The sequence below is a fragment of the Pongo pygmaeus genome, chromosome 6, assembly GCF_028885625.2.
Source record: "Pongo pygmaeus isolate AG05252 chromosome 6, NHGRI_mPonPyg2-v2.0_pri, whole genome shotgun sequence".
Taxonomy (NCBI): domain Eukaryota; kingdom Metazoa; phylum Chordata; class Mammalia; order Primates; family Hominidae; genus Pongo; species Pongo pygmaeus.
In genome coordinates this window covers 120,851,112-120,869,743 of record NC_072379.2, presented here as the reverse complement: position 1 = coordinate 120,869,743, position 18,632 = coordinate 120,851,112, and the positions used below count along the sequence as shown (strand labels likewise).

At 37.2% G+C, this 18,632-nt stretch overlaps 1 protein-coding gene across 4 annotated transcripts in view; it reads right to left on the bottom strand.

Moving 5' to 3' along the window:
* Positions 1 to 18,632, bottom strand: part of PTPRZ1 (protein tyrosine phosphatase receptor type Z1) — a 187,816-nt gene that overhangs the window by 87,412 nt on the left and 81,772 nt on the right. For all 4 annotated transcript variants that reach the window (XM_054496480.2, XM_054496481.2, XM_054496482.2 and 1 more), the window contains exons 3-4: positions 7,209 to 7,388; positions 2,638 to 2,789 (exon numbers count right to left, since the gene is read on the bottom strand). In XM_054496480.2, the coding sequence (XP_054352455.1) occupies positions 2,638 to 2,789; positions 7,209 to 7,388 (332 nt within the window). The remainder of the gene's footprint in view (positions 1 to 2,637; positions 2,790 to 7,208; positions 7,389 to 18,632) is intronic.

The window sequence follows — 18,632 nt, the reverse complement described above, 5'->3', positions numbered from 1 at the left end:
TGACAAGCATGGGAAATCGAAAGAAATACAATTTAAAACTTAATAATTATTAATTTAATAATCCAAGTAAGCAAACTTTTTTCTGACCTCCCATATGGTATTTAGGAGAAGAATTGATAAGGCTTTTGTTTGTTTGTTTTGAGAGGGGTTCTCACTCTGTCACTCAGGCTGGAATGCAGTGGCATGATCATGGCTCATTGCAGTGTTGACCTCGTGGGCTCAAGTGATCCTCCTACCTCAGCCTCTGGAGTAGTTGGGACAACAGATGCATGCCACCGTGTTCAGCTATTTTCTCTTATTTTTTGTAGAAATGGGATCTCACTGTGTTGCCCAGAGTAGTCTCAAACTCCTGGGCTTAAGTGATCCTCCAGCCTCAGCCTCCTAAAGTGCTGGGATGACAGGTTTGAGCCACCATGCCTGGTGAATTGAGAAGACTTGATTGTGAGATATAAGAAATAAAAAATAAGGAGCAAGCCAGGGATGATCCTTGGGTTTCCTGCTTACACAATTACATAGAGAGTGTTTTAAAACAACAAACAAGACTGGGTGCGGTGGCTGACGCCTGTAATCCCAGCACTTTGGGAGACTGAGGTGGGTGGATCACGAGGTCAGGAGTTCAAGACCAGCCTGGCCAACATAGTGAAACTCCATCTCTACTTAAAGATAGAAAAAATTAGCTGGGCATGGTGGCATGCGCCTGTAATCCCAGCTACTCAAGAGGCTGAGGCAGGAGAATTGCTTGAACACAGGAAGTGGAGGTTTCAGTGAGCCGAGATCACGCCATTGCACTCCAGCCTGGGCGACAGGGCAAGACTCTGTCTCAAAACAACAACAACAACAACAACAAAAACCCCAATACCACTGAGAGACAATTTGAGAGGCTTTTGCATTAAAATAATTATATTAGGTTTAGTGCATGGATTCTGTACCATGTATTTTGATTGCTCAGGGCTCTTGTTGACAGAATTTTTCTTGAACTTCATCTTTGTTCTAAATAGGTAATATTGTGAGTAAGCTAAACTCTCAGAAGTGATATGTTGCTTAATGAATTGACTTTGATTACTTTGACAAATCAAATTTGATAAATGTGCTTTTCTTTAAAAATATTGAATAAAGAACAAATCCATATTATAAGCTGTAAATGTGAATGTGGATATCCACCTTTTAAAAAAAGCTTTTTACTCTTTTAAGAGGTAATTCACCCTATCTTATTTTTATTATTAATAACTGTTTTGAATTATAAAATGAATAGTCTCATTTTAGGTATTTTAGAAAACATGGGAACTTTAAAGGAGAAAATAAGAGGCACCTATAATGCCATCCCCCAGAGAAAATCATTATTAGCATTTTCTTCAATTCCAACAATTGTTTTTTTTTTTTTTTTTTTTTTTGAGACAGCTTCTCACTCCATTACCCAGTCTGGAGTGCAGTGGTGTGATCTTGGCTCACTGCAACCTCCACCTCCTAAGTTCAAGTGATTCCCATGCCTCAGCCTCCTGAGTAGGTGAAATTACAGGTGAGTGCTACCACGACCAACTAATTTTTGTAGTTTTAGTAGAGGTGGCATTTCACCATGTTGGCCAGGCTGGTCTGGAACTCCTGACCTCTAGTGATCTGCCCATCTCGGCCTCCCGAAGTGCTGGGATTACAGGCGTGAGCCACCGCGCCTGGCCCCTCAATTACTTTTATGAGTAATAAGTAAATCCCTCATTTAATTTCCATAGTAATGTTATAAGGCAGGTGCAGCTACTATGTCAATTTCACAGAAGAAAAATGGAAGCATTGGTAAGTTAAATAATGTATACATTGTTATGTCATGGAACCAATAACCAAATGGTGGAGCCAAGATTCAAACCTAGCCCATTTGACTCAGACTCCACTCTCAGTCAATATTTAATTAATTTTCATGTATTAAAAAATTGCAAAAATTATACTGGTTATACCATTTAACATGTTTCTTTTTAAAACCATTAATATCTTATGATGAACTTTTTTTGTGTAAATATATCATTCAAAAACATGATTTTTGTGAAATCTGTAATATCTGTCATAATGTATTTAAATAATCATTGCCTTTTGTTTCAATATTATATTATAAATAAATTTTTGCAATTTTTTTATTTTTAGACTAAATGGCTTTAAATTTAAATGTTGGGTATTGCATGTAAATCATTTAAAATTCTTAATAAAAACAAGCAAACTGCCTCCCAGAAAGTCTACCAATTTAGACTTTCTCCAGACATGTAAGAAAACATTTTACTACACACTCATTTTTTTATAATTATTTACTTTGCCAATTTTAAAGCTGAAAATTTTTCTCATTTTAATCAAAAGATTTAAATCAAAGGATTCTCCAGTATGTTAATGAAATTGTCTCCCTTTTCCTTGCTTCATTCATTAATTCATCAGCATTTATTGGTTACCTATTACATGGCACTTTGGGTTGTTACCAGGAAGTGGCAAATCAAAGATTTAAGTCTTATATTCATTTAGCTTAATCTAGTATATTAATCAAGTAATCAAAATACCACTTTATAAATTATAATATTTGATTTTAAAATTAATCAAATTATATGCTAAAGAGAAACAACAATTATTTAGAAAATAAAACAGTAAACAGCGGATCTCCTGACTTACCTCAAGTGGAAATTTTTGTCCTTCTAAACTATGCTCTGATCCATCAGATGACATATTGCATTTTCCCCAGTGAAAAGTTATCTTGCTTGCTTTAAACACCATTTCTGAAACTCCTCCACTGACACGGTAGTCATTAGTGAGATTAATTTCCACTAAAAAAAGAAATACAATTGCACCTAAGCTTCTGAAAATCAAAATTTTAAATTTCAACTAAATTTCCATCTACTTAAAGTACATTAAGAAAAATCATTTATTTGATAAATTTACAAAATATGAAGTCGCCATTTTGGAAGCCACACTTTGTAGGTCTGCACAATATACTTATATCTTATTGCCACAAATGCAAACTAAGCTGAAGATATTGACTAGTGTATGACTTCAAGAGCAGAAGACAGCCAGTCCACCTGCTCTGTTTGGTGTCCTAAGATAGCTGTTACTTGAAAGCTCTGCTTCCCGAAGATGTCAGATGGTAATAAGAAGGCAGAGCAAAGGGGGAAGGAACAGAAGGGTTAAAAGACAAAAAAAAGTCTTCTCCTCGGAGTGCTCTCAGCTTCCTATTTTCAGCCCATTTCTACTCCTTATCAGGCTGCTGCTTATCCCTCCATGTATCTCCCAGGCTTCATCAGCAAGGTCCAGAACCTGGGTCCCTGGCTGTGGCAGGAAAGGCAGGAAACTCATTCTTATGGAGGAGTTTTGGCCATCTCATATTTGAACCCTGAGTGGCAAAAGCTTAAACTCCCCTGTATGAGTTCCACAGCAGATATTATCTGACTATATTTTAAGAGTCTTCTGGAGAGTTCTCTTGAGAGCCCAGTGAAAGATTTTTATGTCTCTCAATAAAGTTTAAATAGTCTCTGTTCCATTAGGGAGAAATCACTGTTGGCATCAGGGACTGAATACAACATATTGGCCAGCCAGCTAGGGATACAAATTCCAACTAATAATAATAATATCAAGCACGATAACAATGACAGCCAACATTTACATATTAGTTATGATGTATCATGAACTATACCAGTTACTTTACATGTATTATCCATTGGATCTTTGCACAACCTTGGGAAGTAGATATTATATAATCCTTATTTTACAGATAAGGAAATTGAGTCACAGAAAAGCTAAGTAGGTTGCTCAAAGGTTCCCCACTGTCATTTTAAGAGCCAGTGGTGAACCCAAGTAATATAGCTCTATTAGCTCAATGATCTAATAACCACTCTCCCCTAAGAAAAATAAAACCCTCAACACTCTCCATAAAAATAGCCGCCTTCAGACCTACTGTCACCCTCTGTCATTGAATGATTTGGTTTAATTTCCATCTGTTTGGGATCTTATTTATAAAAACATAATCATCAGGCTATCCTTGAAATATCTCCTTCCCATTTTTCTCTGGTCATAAAGCCTAGCACATTTTATTGTTTAACAATAAGAAAAGCAAAACAGGGATTTCTATAAAGATTTTTGCTTACAATATATAATAAAGCAGAAGTTCCCAAAACAGTATGGTACTGGTACCAAAACAGAGATATAGACCAATGAACAGAACAGAGCCCTCAGAAATAATACCACACATCTACAACTATCTGATCTTTGGCAAACCTGACAAAAACAAGAAATGGGGAAAGCATTCCCTATTTAACAAATGGTGCTGGGAAAACTGGCTAGCCATATGTAGAAAGCTGAAACTGGATCCCTATCTTACACCTTATGCAAAAATTAATTCAAGATGGATTAAAGATTTAAATGTTAGACCTAAAACCATAAAAACTCTAGAAGAAAACCTAGGCAATACCATTCAGGACATAGGCATGGGCAAGGACTTCATGTCTAAAACACCAAAAGCAATGGCAACAAAAGCCAAAATTGACAAATGGGATATAATTAAATTAAAGAGCTTCGGCACAGCAAAAGAAACCATCATCAGAGTGAACAGGCAACCTACAGAATGGAAGAAAATGTTTGCAATCTACTCATCTGACAAAGGACTAATATCCAGAACTCAAACAAATTTACAAGAAAAGAACAAACAACCCCATCAAAAAGTGGGCAAAGGATATGAACAGACACTTCTCAAAAGAAGACATTTATGCAGCAACAGACACATGAAAAAATGCTCATCATCACTGGCCATCAGAGAAATGCAAATCAAAACCACAATGAGTTATCATCTCACACCAGTTAGAATGGTGATCATTAAAAAGTCGGGAAACAACAGGTGCTGGAGAGGATGTGGAGAAATAGAAACACTTTTACACTGTTGGTGGGACTGTAAACTAGTTCAACCATTGTGGAAGACAGTGTGGTGATTCCTCAGGGATCTAGAACTAGAAATACCATTTAACCCAGCAATCCCATTACTGGGTATATAACCAAAGGAATATAAATCATGCTGCTATAAAGATACATGCACATGTATGTTTATTGTGGCACTACTCACAATAGCAAAGACTTGGAACCAAGCCAAATGTCCAACAATGATAGACTGGATTAAGAAAATGTGGCACCTATACACCATAGAATACTATGCAGGCATAAAAAATGATGAGTTCATGTCCTTTGTAGGGACATGGATGAAGCTGGAAACCATCACTCTCAGCAAACTATCGCAAGGACAAAAAACCAAACACTGCATGTTCTCATTCATAGGTGGGAACTGAAAAATGAGAACACTTGGACACAGGAAGGGGAACATCACACACTGGGGCCTGTTGTGGGGTGGGGGGAGGGGGGAGGGATAGCATTAGGAGATATACCTAATGTAAATGACGAGTTAATGGGTGCAGCACACCAACATGGCACATGTATACATATGTAACTAACCTGCACGCTGTACACATGTACCCTAGAACTTAAAGTATAATAAAAATATATATAAAATAAATAAATAAATAAATAAATAAATAAATAAAAAGAATAAAAACAAAAAAACAAAAGCAGAGGTTCCATGCCCTACTGCTTTGTAACACCCTTCAAAACTGAAAATAAAAATGTTGAGATTTGGGACAATATACTTTTAGGTAATTATCACATGTAGCATAATAATTTTAAAAATTATTCATTCAAGAAATACTTAGTGTTTATTACATATCAGGCACTGATGTAGAAAAATCTCTACTTTCATGAGTTTGTTTTTTGTTTTTTTTTTTTTTGAGACAGAGTTTCGCTCTTGCTGCCCAGGCTGGAGTGCAATGGCGCAATCTCAGCTCACTCAACCTCCAACTCCTGGGTTCAATCAATTCTCCTGCCTCAGCCTCCCGAGTAGCTGGGATTACAGGCATGCACCAACATGCCTGGCTAATTTTTTTATTTTTAGTAGAGATGGGGTTTTGCCATGTTGACCAAGCTGGTCTTGAACTCCTGACCTCAGGTGATCCACCCACCTCGGGCTCCCAAAATGCTGGGATTACAGGCGTGAGCCACTGTGCCTGGCATGAGTTGTTTTTTTTGTTTGTTTGTTTGTTTTGTTTTGATTTTTTGGATAGGATCTCACTATGTTGCCCAGGCTGGAGTGCAGTGGCATGATCTTGGCTCACTGCAGCCTCCAACTCTTGAGTTCAAGTGATTCTTGTGTCTCAGCCTCCTGAGTATCTGGAATTACAGAAGTGTGCCACCACACCCAGCTGATTTTTGTATTTTTAGTAGAGATGGGTTTTCGCCATATTGGCCAGGCTAGTCTGGAACTCTTGACCTCAAGTGATCTGGCCGCTTTGGCCTCCCAAAGTGCTGGGATCACAGGCGTGAGCCACAATGCCTGACTACTACTCTCTTGAGTTTTGAAATTAAATTATTACATTCAAATAATTACATTACCTAAATACAGAAAATATAAAAAAATTCACTAATGATAAAGCTTACCCCCATAGAGCTATTACAATTTTGAATATTTTTCTAATCTTTGTCTTACATGTATATTTGCCTTTACATAATTTCCCAAAATACAATTTTTTAAAAAACTAGAATATCAAAAAAGAAAAGGTGTCACTTTTTGGAAATTATTTATCTATGTATAACTTATTAGAATTTGTATTTAAATTTTAATTTATTATATTTTGCTTTTTTTTTTTAAAAAAAAAGATAGTCTCAATAAAAAGGCACTTAGAGAGGGTTTCCTAATGATGGGATACAACTTTAAACCTTCTATATAGAAGAGCTAGGAATTTATTTTCTTAAATTTTAAATTACAGTCAATTGCTTTTTTCATATCCAAATACTGACTATAACATGAGGCTAGGCAGAAAAGATCAAACTCTAGTGCTCAAGAAAAAGAAATCCTGATTGATTAAGTAATTGACTAAATTATATTAGCTGTAAATCACATTATCACATCTTCTAAAGGCAGCATCATTATTGTTACATTGTAGGAAAACATGACATGATGACACTGGTCTTTTTTTTTTTTGTATAAATTGTCAAAATATTGTCTAAATTTCCCATTTTCTCTGCTCCATTTGGTTTCTTCTACATATAACTTCTATCTAGTTCACAGTACACTATTCAAAGGAAAATGAGATGAAACTAAACATACTCCAGGTCTGAAAAATACATTAAAGGCAAAGAGAATGCAAATATTTTACCTGTTTTCCCAGTATTATGAATGAATGTGTTTTCCAATGATGTTTTATCCCAACCCTGAAATTTAAGTTTCTTAAGATTCACATTTACTTGTGTAAGATCTTCATCAATATTGATAGGAGACTGTTTTGGGCTATTACATGTTGGATATTTCTTTCCCCAATTTTTTTGATTCAGTGCACCTAGGGAAACGAAAGAGTAAGAAATTTAGTTTCTTAAATTATCATGCAAAAGTCAAACTTTATATTATAGTTAATACATTATATAAAAATAGATACAATAGTAGAAAAATATTTGACATCTTTGAACTAATGCATGAAATAATTATGCCTATACTTAGATTCTGGATTTCCATATGAAAAACTATAAAAGGTCTACAGAACAACCATGCCACTATAAAAAAACAAGTCTGCAGAAAAACAACCAAGGTTTGATACAACTTTAGTCTACAACATCTTCTTTTTGTGATAAAGGAGTCAATAAGAACTAACTTTTATGCAAGCTTGATCTAATGGCCACCTCTCATAATGTGACAAGTTCAGGGTTCAACAACGGCTTTGTCCAGTCATCACAATTCTTTCAAATCAACGGAAAGCCTAATTGTCCTGTAAGGTAGTTAGTCCTAGCCCAGGGTTCCAGATTGAAAGGAGTCCAGATATAGGAGTAAAGTTCTGACTTCCTCAACACTCTCCATAAAAGTAGTTGCCTTCAGACCTACTGTCACCCTCTGTTATTGAATGATTTGGTTTAATTTCCATCTGTTTGGGATCTTATTTATAAAAACATAATCATCAGGTTATCCTTGCAATATCTCCTTCCCATTTTTCTCTGGTCATAAAGCCTAGCACATTTTATTGTTTAACAATAAGAAAAGCAAAGCATGGATTTCTATAAATATTTTTGCTTACAATAAACTGAATTTTCACATGTTCCACAGTATGAAGTGTCCTCTAAATCCAAACTGCCCTTTGTTGCCTTTATTTCACCCCTACCTGAAACCATGAACCACCTCCCGTAATCTTATTTCACTGCATGTTAACTTAGCACCGAAGCAGTGCTAAGCACAGGTATGTTCTACTTAAAGTTCTTTAAAATATTTGAAATGTTGAGAGTCCAAATCTCTGGTTAAACGCTAGCATTTCCATGGCCATCACAAGGAGGAAAGGAGTGGCAGTGTAGTTTTCAGTTTATATTCTTCTGAATGCTTTTTTTCCTGAAAATGAGAATGCGTAAGGCCAAGATTTTACATGATTGAGGTTTAGGGGATTATAAGTAAATTTATCTTTGATACAATCCTAGTCTACACTGTCTTCTTTTGTGATAAGTGAGTCAGTGAGAACTAACTTTTATGCAAGCTCTATCTAATGGCCACCTCTCACAATGTGATGAAAATAACATTGCATAATTTTGCCCTGAAAATAAATAATAATTAGTCACACCATGAAGCCATCTATACAGTCATGGAAAATCTGGTAATACATCTCATAGCGAGGCATCTACCAGAATCAATAGGTACTGAAAATCATCTTAAAGTCTAGGTCTATACCTAGAGAGTGTTTGAATACATTGTGTTTTAAATATGCACAGTGATGTGTATTTTGGATTCTAGGAACAGTTTTAATGATTTGAGTAATGATGTTTATTTCACTGTAAGGAACTCTGGCATAGGGACAAGAAAACACTGCTTATTTTACTAATGTCAATGCAAGAGAATGAAAGAGAAACTGCATCACAAATCAATTAGGTCCTCTTCATTGCTCACATTTTTAATACAATATAATAAATTCTAAGCACACTTAGAAAGAGTTACATAGTTGTGGTGCACAGAAACATAAAATTTTAAATCTTCAATAACACTGAATATAATGTATACACCTGCTACTTTCCATTGCATTTTGTGATTCTCTCTACTGGGAACCTAAAAGGCATCTTATACTTAGCATATCACAAACTGAACTCTTTTCTGCTCTGAAATAAGCTCCTTCGACACAGTCTTTGACATCCCCTGAAGTGAGAAGTTATCCTGATGCCTTTGTTTCTCCTTCAGCAAGCCCTTTAGGGCCTGCCTTCAAAATATTTCCCTAATCAGACCACTTCTTATCTCTACTATTACCACCCTAACCCAAGTCACTGTCATCATTTGCCTGTACCTTGCTACCCTGCAAGCAATATTGCCATCACCTGGGAGATTGTTGGGAGATTCAGGCCGCTACTATAGCCTTATGAAGTCTGAATCTAATTTTAACAAAATGCCTAGGATATTGATGTACACATTAAACTTGGGGAAACACTGGCTTAGACTCCACTAGTGCCTTCTATCTGGTTTTTTGAATCTTCCCTTGCTCCTTCCACAATTCTGTAGTAGTACCACTTATGTAGTAAGTGGAATTATGACTTGGCTCCCGAAATTTCCACCCTGTGGTGTAATCATCCTGTACAATTCCCTCCAATTGGGCATGAGCAGGACTTATGAATATGAAGAGAGAGTCACTTCCTTGATTAGGATAAATACGTAAATGAATAACTTAGGTTAATTCTCTGGAGCTCCTATTTAGTATTCAGCTGTCAACAATAGTACTTAGTACATGTACTTAGTACATTGCGGGCTCAAGACACTTTCTTTCTTCTTGGTTTAAGAAAGAACTTATCCATGCTTTCATCCATTCATTCACTTACCTGAATTAGTAACACTCCTATAAGTTTCCCATGCTTACCTCCATTGAAGCACTTAACATACTGTATTTTGTCTGTTAACTTGCCTATTTCATCTCTATGCCATTGCCAAACTCTGAGTCTGGCATATGCTAGAAAGAAATTAAATGCTTGTGAAATAGCCTTTGTGCATCAAATGAATGTATTCAATATTTGCATACATACGTATGCATCCTCCATTCCAAGCGGAATGGAAAGCAATTCTAGGCTCCGCAGGGGATATGCATGAGTTCAAGTTTGTTAGCTTGCCTGTGTGTTTATTATTACATTCCAGAAGGGTGGGGGTCTGTTAAATAAATAGCCAAATGCTTAAAAGGAGTAGATGCAATGAAGGAAAGTAAACATGGGTAACAAAAGCACACTAATGCAGGCCTTGAAGGATGGACAGAATTATGACAGGCAGAGGAGAAACCAAGAACGTATCTTGCTGAATGATAAGCCTGAGCAAACTCATGGTGGCAGAAAAGTTCAGGCAATGCTGATAGCAGTGGGCAGGCCAGCTTAGTCCAATGAGCAGAGTGAATAGCAGTGGTATTCTACAGAGGGAGACGGAAAGGCAGATTATGATCAATGTGCCTGGGGAGACCAGTGAGAGGCAGGGAGGCTTTGGAAGAGGAAGAAGCTCATAGACGTCTCATCAGAGAAACTAAGCAGGTAGGAATGCAGGATAGCCAGGAAGGGAGAGGCTGCGTAATGACCATTTTCATAGACATCTCCTATTTGTCTTAATTTGATTTTTACAGCATCACTGTACTTATTTAAACTACAATATGTCTATCTGTTATTTATGTTTCTTTAATGGAAGAAAATGTTTCAGTACCTTTCTTAGAGCCTGGCACTTAAGAATTAAATCAACATTTGCTGAACGACAAAAAAAATAAAATAAAAATAAAAATAAAATGCTTCAGTGAGATAACCGTAGTTAGCACCCTTTAATGTTCATGTGCTATACATATTTGACCAATTAGTGTTCTAGATAGAAACACACCTTAAAAAACATTGTGTGTGAGGAAACGTTACTCCACCAGCCATTAACACAAGAATATGAACTAAGAAAAACTAAAGTCTAACAGGGGAAATGTGTCAGAAAAAAATACCAATGCAGGTTTTTGAATATTTGAAGGAAAAACTGATTAAATTATGCAGATGAAATAAAAGTCAAAGAAAAAAATTAATGTTTCCCTCTTATTTTCTCTCATTTTTACATTGTTCTTGTTGAGTCTTACCTTCAAATATCAGATTAATGGAAAAATAATTATAATTTTTTGTAAGGTATTCAGCAGAGATCCACTGAAAATTAATAGATATATAATAAAAATCTCAATATTGATTTCTTTTAGATTCCTATAAATTGCTATTATTTAATAAGATTTTAATAACAGTATACATAGAACTGATTCTTTAAAGATCAAGATATTGTTAAGAAAAAATATATATTACTTTCATTCTTAATGAATTTCTTGTGTAGTCCAGGTTTTGAGGTAAGAAAATGTTTGTGTCTCGGCCGGGCGTGGGTGGCTCACACCTGTAATCCCAGCACTTTGGGAGGCCAAGATGGGCAGATCACCTGAGGTCAGGAGTTCAAGACCAGCCTGGCCAACATAGTGAAACCCCATCTGTACTAAAAGTACAAAAAAATTAGCCAGGCGTGTTGGCGCATGCCCATAATAACAGCTAATCGGGAGGCTGAGGCAGGAGAATCCCTGGAACCTGGGAGGCAGAGGTTGCAATAAGCCAAGATCATGCCACTGTACCCCAGCCTGGGTGACAGAGCAAGACAACGTCTCAAAAAAGAGTTTGTGTCTCCACATATTCACATATAAAAATATTATGAAAAGGCAAAATAAGTGTAATATTGAAGACTAGAGTAATCTTCATAGCATCTAGCACCAGTTGCCTTGAATAAACTCTGCTTAGTGTTCCATACACTGTAAGTCATAGTTTTATAAATTACCTTGGGCTTGCTTTCTACATGCTAACAAACACACCCAAACACCAAAATTAAAAAGTCATTTAAACAGTATAAAGCTATCAATGGTGAGTGACTCAGATTCAAATTTTAGTTTAATAAAATACAAAAATGAAGTAATTCAGTATTTTTTCAATGATAAGTAGCATAAAATTTAGAATTCCAGCAAAATGGAAAGATGATATACCTAAGAAGACACTTTTTAGATGCAAGAGTTAGCTGCTTGAAAAAAGGGGCTTCCTCAAAGATAAGAAACTAAAACCAAAAGTTACTGAATAACAATCACTAAGAGATTATATGTCTTAATGATAAATGCCATCACATAAACTGACTCAAAGCAAAAGAAGAGGGATGTCTGTGACAACTTCTCATGTTGAAAATAAGAATGAGGATGTGTTTCCATGCACAAATCAGTGTGCCTCTTTGTGTTTTTGGCCAGAGGTTTCTGCAGCTAGAAAGAGCAAAGCAGTTGCCCAATGTTGATTATAGCTGCTATTAAACCTGAAATAAAGGCAGATCAAATGCAAACAATTTCAGAATGAGAACCTGTTTCATCAAACTACATTTTCCTTTGTTTTCTGTACTAATGGGACAATCACATCAGGACAGCAAAAAATCTTTTCAAGTCTCGCTGATATATGCAATTGGCAGGGGGTTACATGTCAGAGAAGGTAGTTATCAATTTATTTAGGAAAATTCTAGCACAAATTCCTTTTAGCATTATGATATTTAAGAAAATCATTAACTAGGGGCGGGGCGTGGTGGCTCACGCCTGTAATCCCAGCACTTTGGGAGGCCGAGACGGGCGGATCACGAGGTCAGTAGATCGAGACCATCCTGGGTAACACGGTGAAACCTCATCTCCACTAAAAATACAAAAAATTAGCCGGGCGTGGTGGTGGGCGCCTGTAGTCCCAGCTACCCAGGAGGCTGAGGCAGGAGAATGGCGTGAACCTGGGAGGCAGAGCTTGCAGTGAGCCGAGATCGCGCCACTGCACTCCAGCCTGGGCGACAGAGCGAGACTCCATCGCAAAAAAAAAAAAAAAAAAAAAAAAGGAAAATCATTAACTAAAGTCCAGCACAAATAGTCAGAAAAATAGACCAGAAACCTTTTGCAAAGTTCCTGTTTAAAGTTTTAGGGCCTTTGCAAGTTGAAAAAAAAATCTAAAACAAACAAAAACCCTACAAAACATAACAACAAACACTACTGCTCTATAATGCAATAAACTGAAAGGTTTTTTTTGCAGACCACAGTGGGAAAAAATAAAAAACACAAGATGAAAAAAACATCAAAGGACACTGATGTAGTAAAATACTATTACGTTGAGGATAAGTAATCAAGACCTTATAATCTGTGGTGGGCATAAATTAAACCCATAAACAGAACAAATATAATATTCATAATGGTTCATAATTAACTTATTGCTTTAATCAGAAAATGAAACAAATCTTACAGAAAAATAAAGAAAATTTTAGTTAAAGCAAGAAATTATGGAAGTACAAATAAATACGATAGATTTGAGGACAACAAATAAAATGTTGGCTGGGCACGATGGCTCACACCTGTAATCTCAACACTTTGGGAGGCTGAGACCAGTGGATCACCTGAGGTCAGGAGTTCAAGACCAGCTTGGTCAACATAGCGAAACCCTGTATCTACTAAAAATACAAAAATTAGCCGGGCATGGTGGTGCGTGCCTCTAATCCCAGCTACTCGGAAGGCTGAAACAGGAGAATCGCTTGAACCTGGTAGGCGGAGGTTGCAATGAGCTGAGATTGTGCCACTGCACTCCAGCCTGGGCAACAGAGTGAGACTTTGTCTCAAAAACAACGACAACAACAACAACAAAAGATGTCATTTTGAAGGTTAGGAATGTTTCAGAGGATTCTTATTTGGGAGTTAGGAAGGGAGGAGGGCAAAGGATGACTTCTAAAATCCCGACGGGGACATACCTGAGTGTATCATGGTACTAGTCATGTTGGTAGAGAGTATGAATAGAAAGACTTTGAATTTCGTTTTGAACCTACAGACTTGGAAATTTCAATGGAAGTTCATTAAACAACAGAAAATATGGGTCTGGGAGGCACTGGTCTGGGGAACATCAGTGTACAGATAGCATACATTTATAACCACAGATACAGGTGAAATACTTCAATCAAAGTTGACAAGCAAGAAGAGGATCAATGATAAGATGGTGGAGAGTATTAACATTTAGGAAGCATAAAGGGGAGCAGTGGCACCAAATGGACTTAAGAATGAGTGGCCCGAAAAGGAATTGCAAACCCAGGAGAAAATGGTATCATGAAAGTCATAGAAACATGGTTTCAACAATGAGTATCCCAAAGTGGGTGTCATACACAGCAGAGATCGCCCAAGCGTCATGAGTGAAGAGTGAGTTTGGATTTGGTTATTTCCCAACTCCAAACCCCACATTTATAGAATAAATCAATTTCCATGAAATGATGGACTTGCAATTCAGACTACAGAGTGAATTAGAGGGAACCCGTAGAATTAAAGCACTTTTAAAAATAAGTTTGCTGTGAACGAAAGAAGGATGATAAGGTGGCGCACAGAGACAGATGCAAGGATGAGAAATGGATTTTTTTAAGACAGAGGGAAATATAAGTATGTGTATATATTAGGAGGAAAGAATTATTAAAAGAAAGAGTTTGAAGTTATGGAAAGTTGATAATCAAATATCCCAAAAGAGAAAATACAAAGCATGAATAGACTATTACTAGCCTAACGGAGGAAAGAAGCACAAGAAAGTCATGGAATATGTATTCATATGGATTTAGCTATATTTAGAATAGGGAAGTGAGAAATCTGATGTTCATGCCCTAGTATTTCTGTTTTACAGCTGCATCCCATCACATGGGAGGAGAAGTTTGGCAGTTGAACTAACATGAGCTCAGTCTCAGCACCACCACTTACCTGAGCCTCAGTTACCTTATCTGTAAAAGAAAGAATAATCTCCACATCTCAGACTGTGCAAATTAAATCAGATAATATTTGTAAATGGGCAGGCAGACAGTACAAATCTTTTCAACCCCTTTCCCTATTTTCTCAGAAAAACTGGAATCAGTATCATTCACTGCAAGGGAGGAGCAGGTGTGAGAATAGGCTTGAGAAAATAGTGAAGAATAAAATCGTGGACTTTTAGGCTGACGGAAAGCACTGAGGGCTCTCCTGATGTGGGAGACCATAGAGGTACCATTTAAAAGTGTGTATTGGAAGAAGCAGTGGCGAGAACGATCCCTGGACAGACCAAAGCTCATGCAACACTGCATCCCGTGCCCAGCCACATCCCACACCTAGCACCTACGTCCTGCCACCATTGCCGCCACCATGCCCAAGAGAAAGGCTGAAGCAGATGCGAAAGGAGATACAGCCAAAGTGAAGGATGAACTGCAGAGAAGATCTGCGAGATTGTCTGCTAAACCTGCTCCTCCAAAGTCAGAGCCCAGGCCTAAAAAGGCCCTGCAAAGAAGGGACAGAAGGTACCCAGAGGGAAAAAGGGAAAAGGTGATACTGGCAAGGAGGGGAATAACCCTGCAGAAACGGAGACCAGACACAGAAAGCTGAAGGTGCTGGAAATGCCAAGCGAAGTATGTGCATTTTTGATAACTGTGTACTGGTGACTGTACAGTTTGAAATATTTTTATCAAGTTTTATAAAAATGCAGAATTTTGTTTTACTTTTTTTTTTAAGCTATGTTGTTAGAACACAACATTTCATTATTGTTTTTTTTGGGGGGAAGGAGCGTATGTCACTAATGAATGTCTTCAAATCTGGATTGATGTGTGAAACACCTTTCCCTTCTAGTTTTGAGAGACTTCCTTTTGGTGCCCAGGAGGAAAGATTTCCTGACTTTGACACACATGGCCACCTTGGCGCAAAAGTCTTGTGGTATGGAAAACAAATTAGTTCTTATGTCTTCTTCTCCCTTTCCACCTTCCAGCATAGACTTAACTCCCTTAAACCCAGACATCTGTTGGGACCTGACCCCCATTAATTGGTTACAATGCGTCAGGCAATCTGGACTTTCCAGTGGTGCCACTGAGATGGCGTGCCTCAAAAGAGCAGTGGTTATGTTTCTAGATTGTGAATCTTCAAACAAATTCTGCCATTTTCATTTCATTTCTGAAAGTCAGGGTCGGTTGTGAAAAGTTGTTAAAAACATGCTAAATGTGAAACGTCAACCCTCACTCAAAACTTTCCCTGCTCAGTGCATCAGATGAAGACTTTATTGAGTTTTATAGTGGCTTTCTGATTTTTGGTAGTCCATTAGAGAAGGATTTTTGAAAGTTGTTGTATACTGTTAATAATTGTCTGCCCATGTCCTGACTGAAATTCCAGGATTGTTTATGGAAAGTGTCTTTAATAAAGCTGGATACAGTTTGGCTTAGAAAAAATTAAAATAAGAAAATAAAAGTGTGTATTTTTGGTTTAACTTTTCAATTTTTAAGCAATGTTTGGGAAAGTCAATATTCCTGATGGACAAGCAGAGAGGACGGGTAGTTGCAGTCCTAAGTGGAAATCAGTAGGATGAGTGTGAGTAGGATGTATAAAAAGCTAGAGAACTGGAAGTTCTGGCGAGACGATGCTGAAGCTCTCTCCCCACCACCCCCATCTCTAATCTGGTATGGGGAAAGAAAGGTAATTTTTAAAAAGCTATTAAACCGTCAGAACCCCAAAGTCCTCCTATCTTTCACTTTAAATGATAAGATGATAGAGTGATAGTGCTGAAACCCAATACTGCATTGTTTCTGTTGCTGCAGCCTGGTATCAAGTATTTAATTAAAATTGGAAAAATCGCAGATAAAATTTAACAAACTCCCAGAACAAGAGAGTTCTTGCTGCTCTATCCCCCCACTGACAAGACACCACTTCAGAAGAAAGAAAAGGCTCAGAAATAAGGTGACACTGTGACTAATGTTATGACCTTTATATTTGCCTGATTCTGTCTAATTGCACCTACTGAATTTTAATACTCAGATTCAGACTGAAGGCAATGAAGATTGATTAATTATAGGACTTTTCTGTAGCTCTTGCTGTTAACTAGCTGCCCTCAATGTTAACTAACTGCCCTCAATGAAAGGCAGGCAAACTATTTATGGAATTATGAGAGAAATAGAGTGAGATTTATTTCCTTTGTTGCTGCAGTCTTGTTATTACCAATGAGATGGCAAATGCAGAACAAAAAACAAAAAACAAACAAACAAAAAAGCCCTGGTGGAAATTGCCCCTTGGTTTGGGAAATAAAAATCTCTTCTTGCAGAATAGCTCTGAAAGTTGCCTTAGGGTCATCGTAAGCCCTCTTGTGGTCATTAACTTTCCCCTTCTTCGATAACTGATGAGCTAAGTTCTCACAGCACAGAAATAGCAGTGCAATGGAAAACAAAACAAGTCTCTGACAGTGACACTACCATCAGGGCTGTACTCGATGCTTATTATCCACATACTTATTATAGATATGGGGCATGACTACGGCTCTGTTTCCTACCTTTGGTAAAACGGTCAACGACACAGAGTTGAAGTCTGAGACACAGTGGCAACCTGGTATCCTTCTATTCATGGTAGGACCTCTACTAAACCACAGCACTGTTTCATTGTTTTGGTTGAAGTCCATGCTGCCCATATGGCAGAAGCTTCCGGCTTGATTCATATTTGAGTCATTGGTTCCTCCTTTCTGTATACACTTATCACAGAATACTCTTTCATCAGATCTCCCAGGTGCATTGTTACTGGTCACATTCAAGGAACAAGAAAGAAGCTGTGGATCCATTATGATAGCAATAAATCTGCTGCCACAGCTAGGAATTCTGTATTTTATATTATCCACAGATCCCATCAAAACTTAATGCTGCTGATTGCAGCTTTTATTTGTTCATTTGTTTACTAATTTATCAAATATTTATGATGTGTCTAGTGTGAGACAGAACATATACCTGGTACAAAAGATTCAAAGATGAATAAAAGTGCCATCATCAAAGAACTCATGTTCTAGTGAGGACCAAAGATATAAAAACTGTCAATTATAATATAATATAATGAATATAATAGCAGAAATATGCACAGGGTATTCCAGGGACACCAAAGAGAGGTACCTAACCCAGATGGGATATGAGACAAGTAAGGCTTTCTAGATAAAAAAGGCACTTGAAATAAGTCTCAATAAACATGTATCCAACTGAAGGTAAGGAAGAAATTCGTGGCTGAAGGCATCTAGGAAGACAGAGTGCATGGCTGTTTGGGAAGAACAGTAGGAGGTTCTATGTGCTCAGACATGGAATGCAAGGCAGTGAGTGGAGGGGCTGTAAGAATAAATGGAAAAATTTGGGGGCTTTGCATGCCAGAACAAGGGCTTTAAAATTTTTCCAGTAAGCTACTGAAGGTGTTTAAGATGCAAGTGTCATGGTCATATTTAAATTTTATGGAAGTAACTGTGGTTATAGAGTTAAGGAAGACAAAACTGAAGGAGATAGGTCAGTTAGAAGGTTCTAGCAATTGGTAAGGTGAAGATAATTACGGATCTAAACTAGGGCAGAGATAAGAAGAAAGAGATAGATTTGAGAAAGATTTAAAAATTAAGATTTAATATTTGAGAAAAAATTCAGAACTCGTTAGTTGATTAGCTGTGGGGTGGAGACACAGGAGGGAGTGAATGGGTGAATGATCACTTTGATGACTCTGATGACTGAGGATGATGGTGCCACCAGCCAAAAGCCACAGCATCAATTC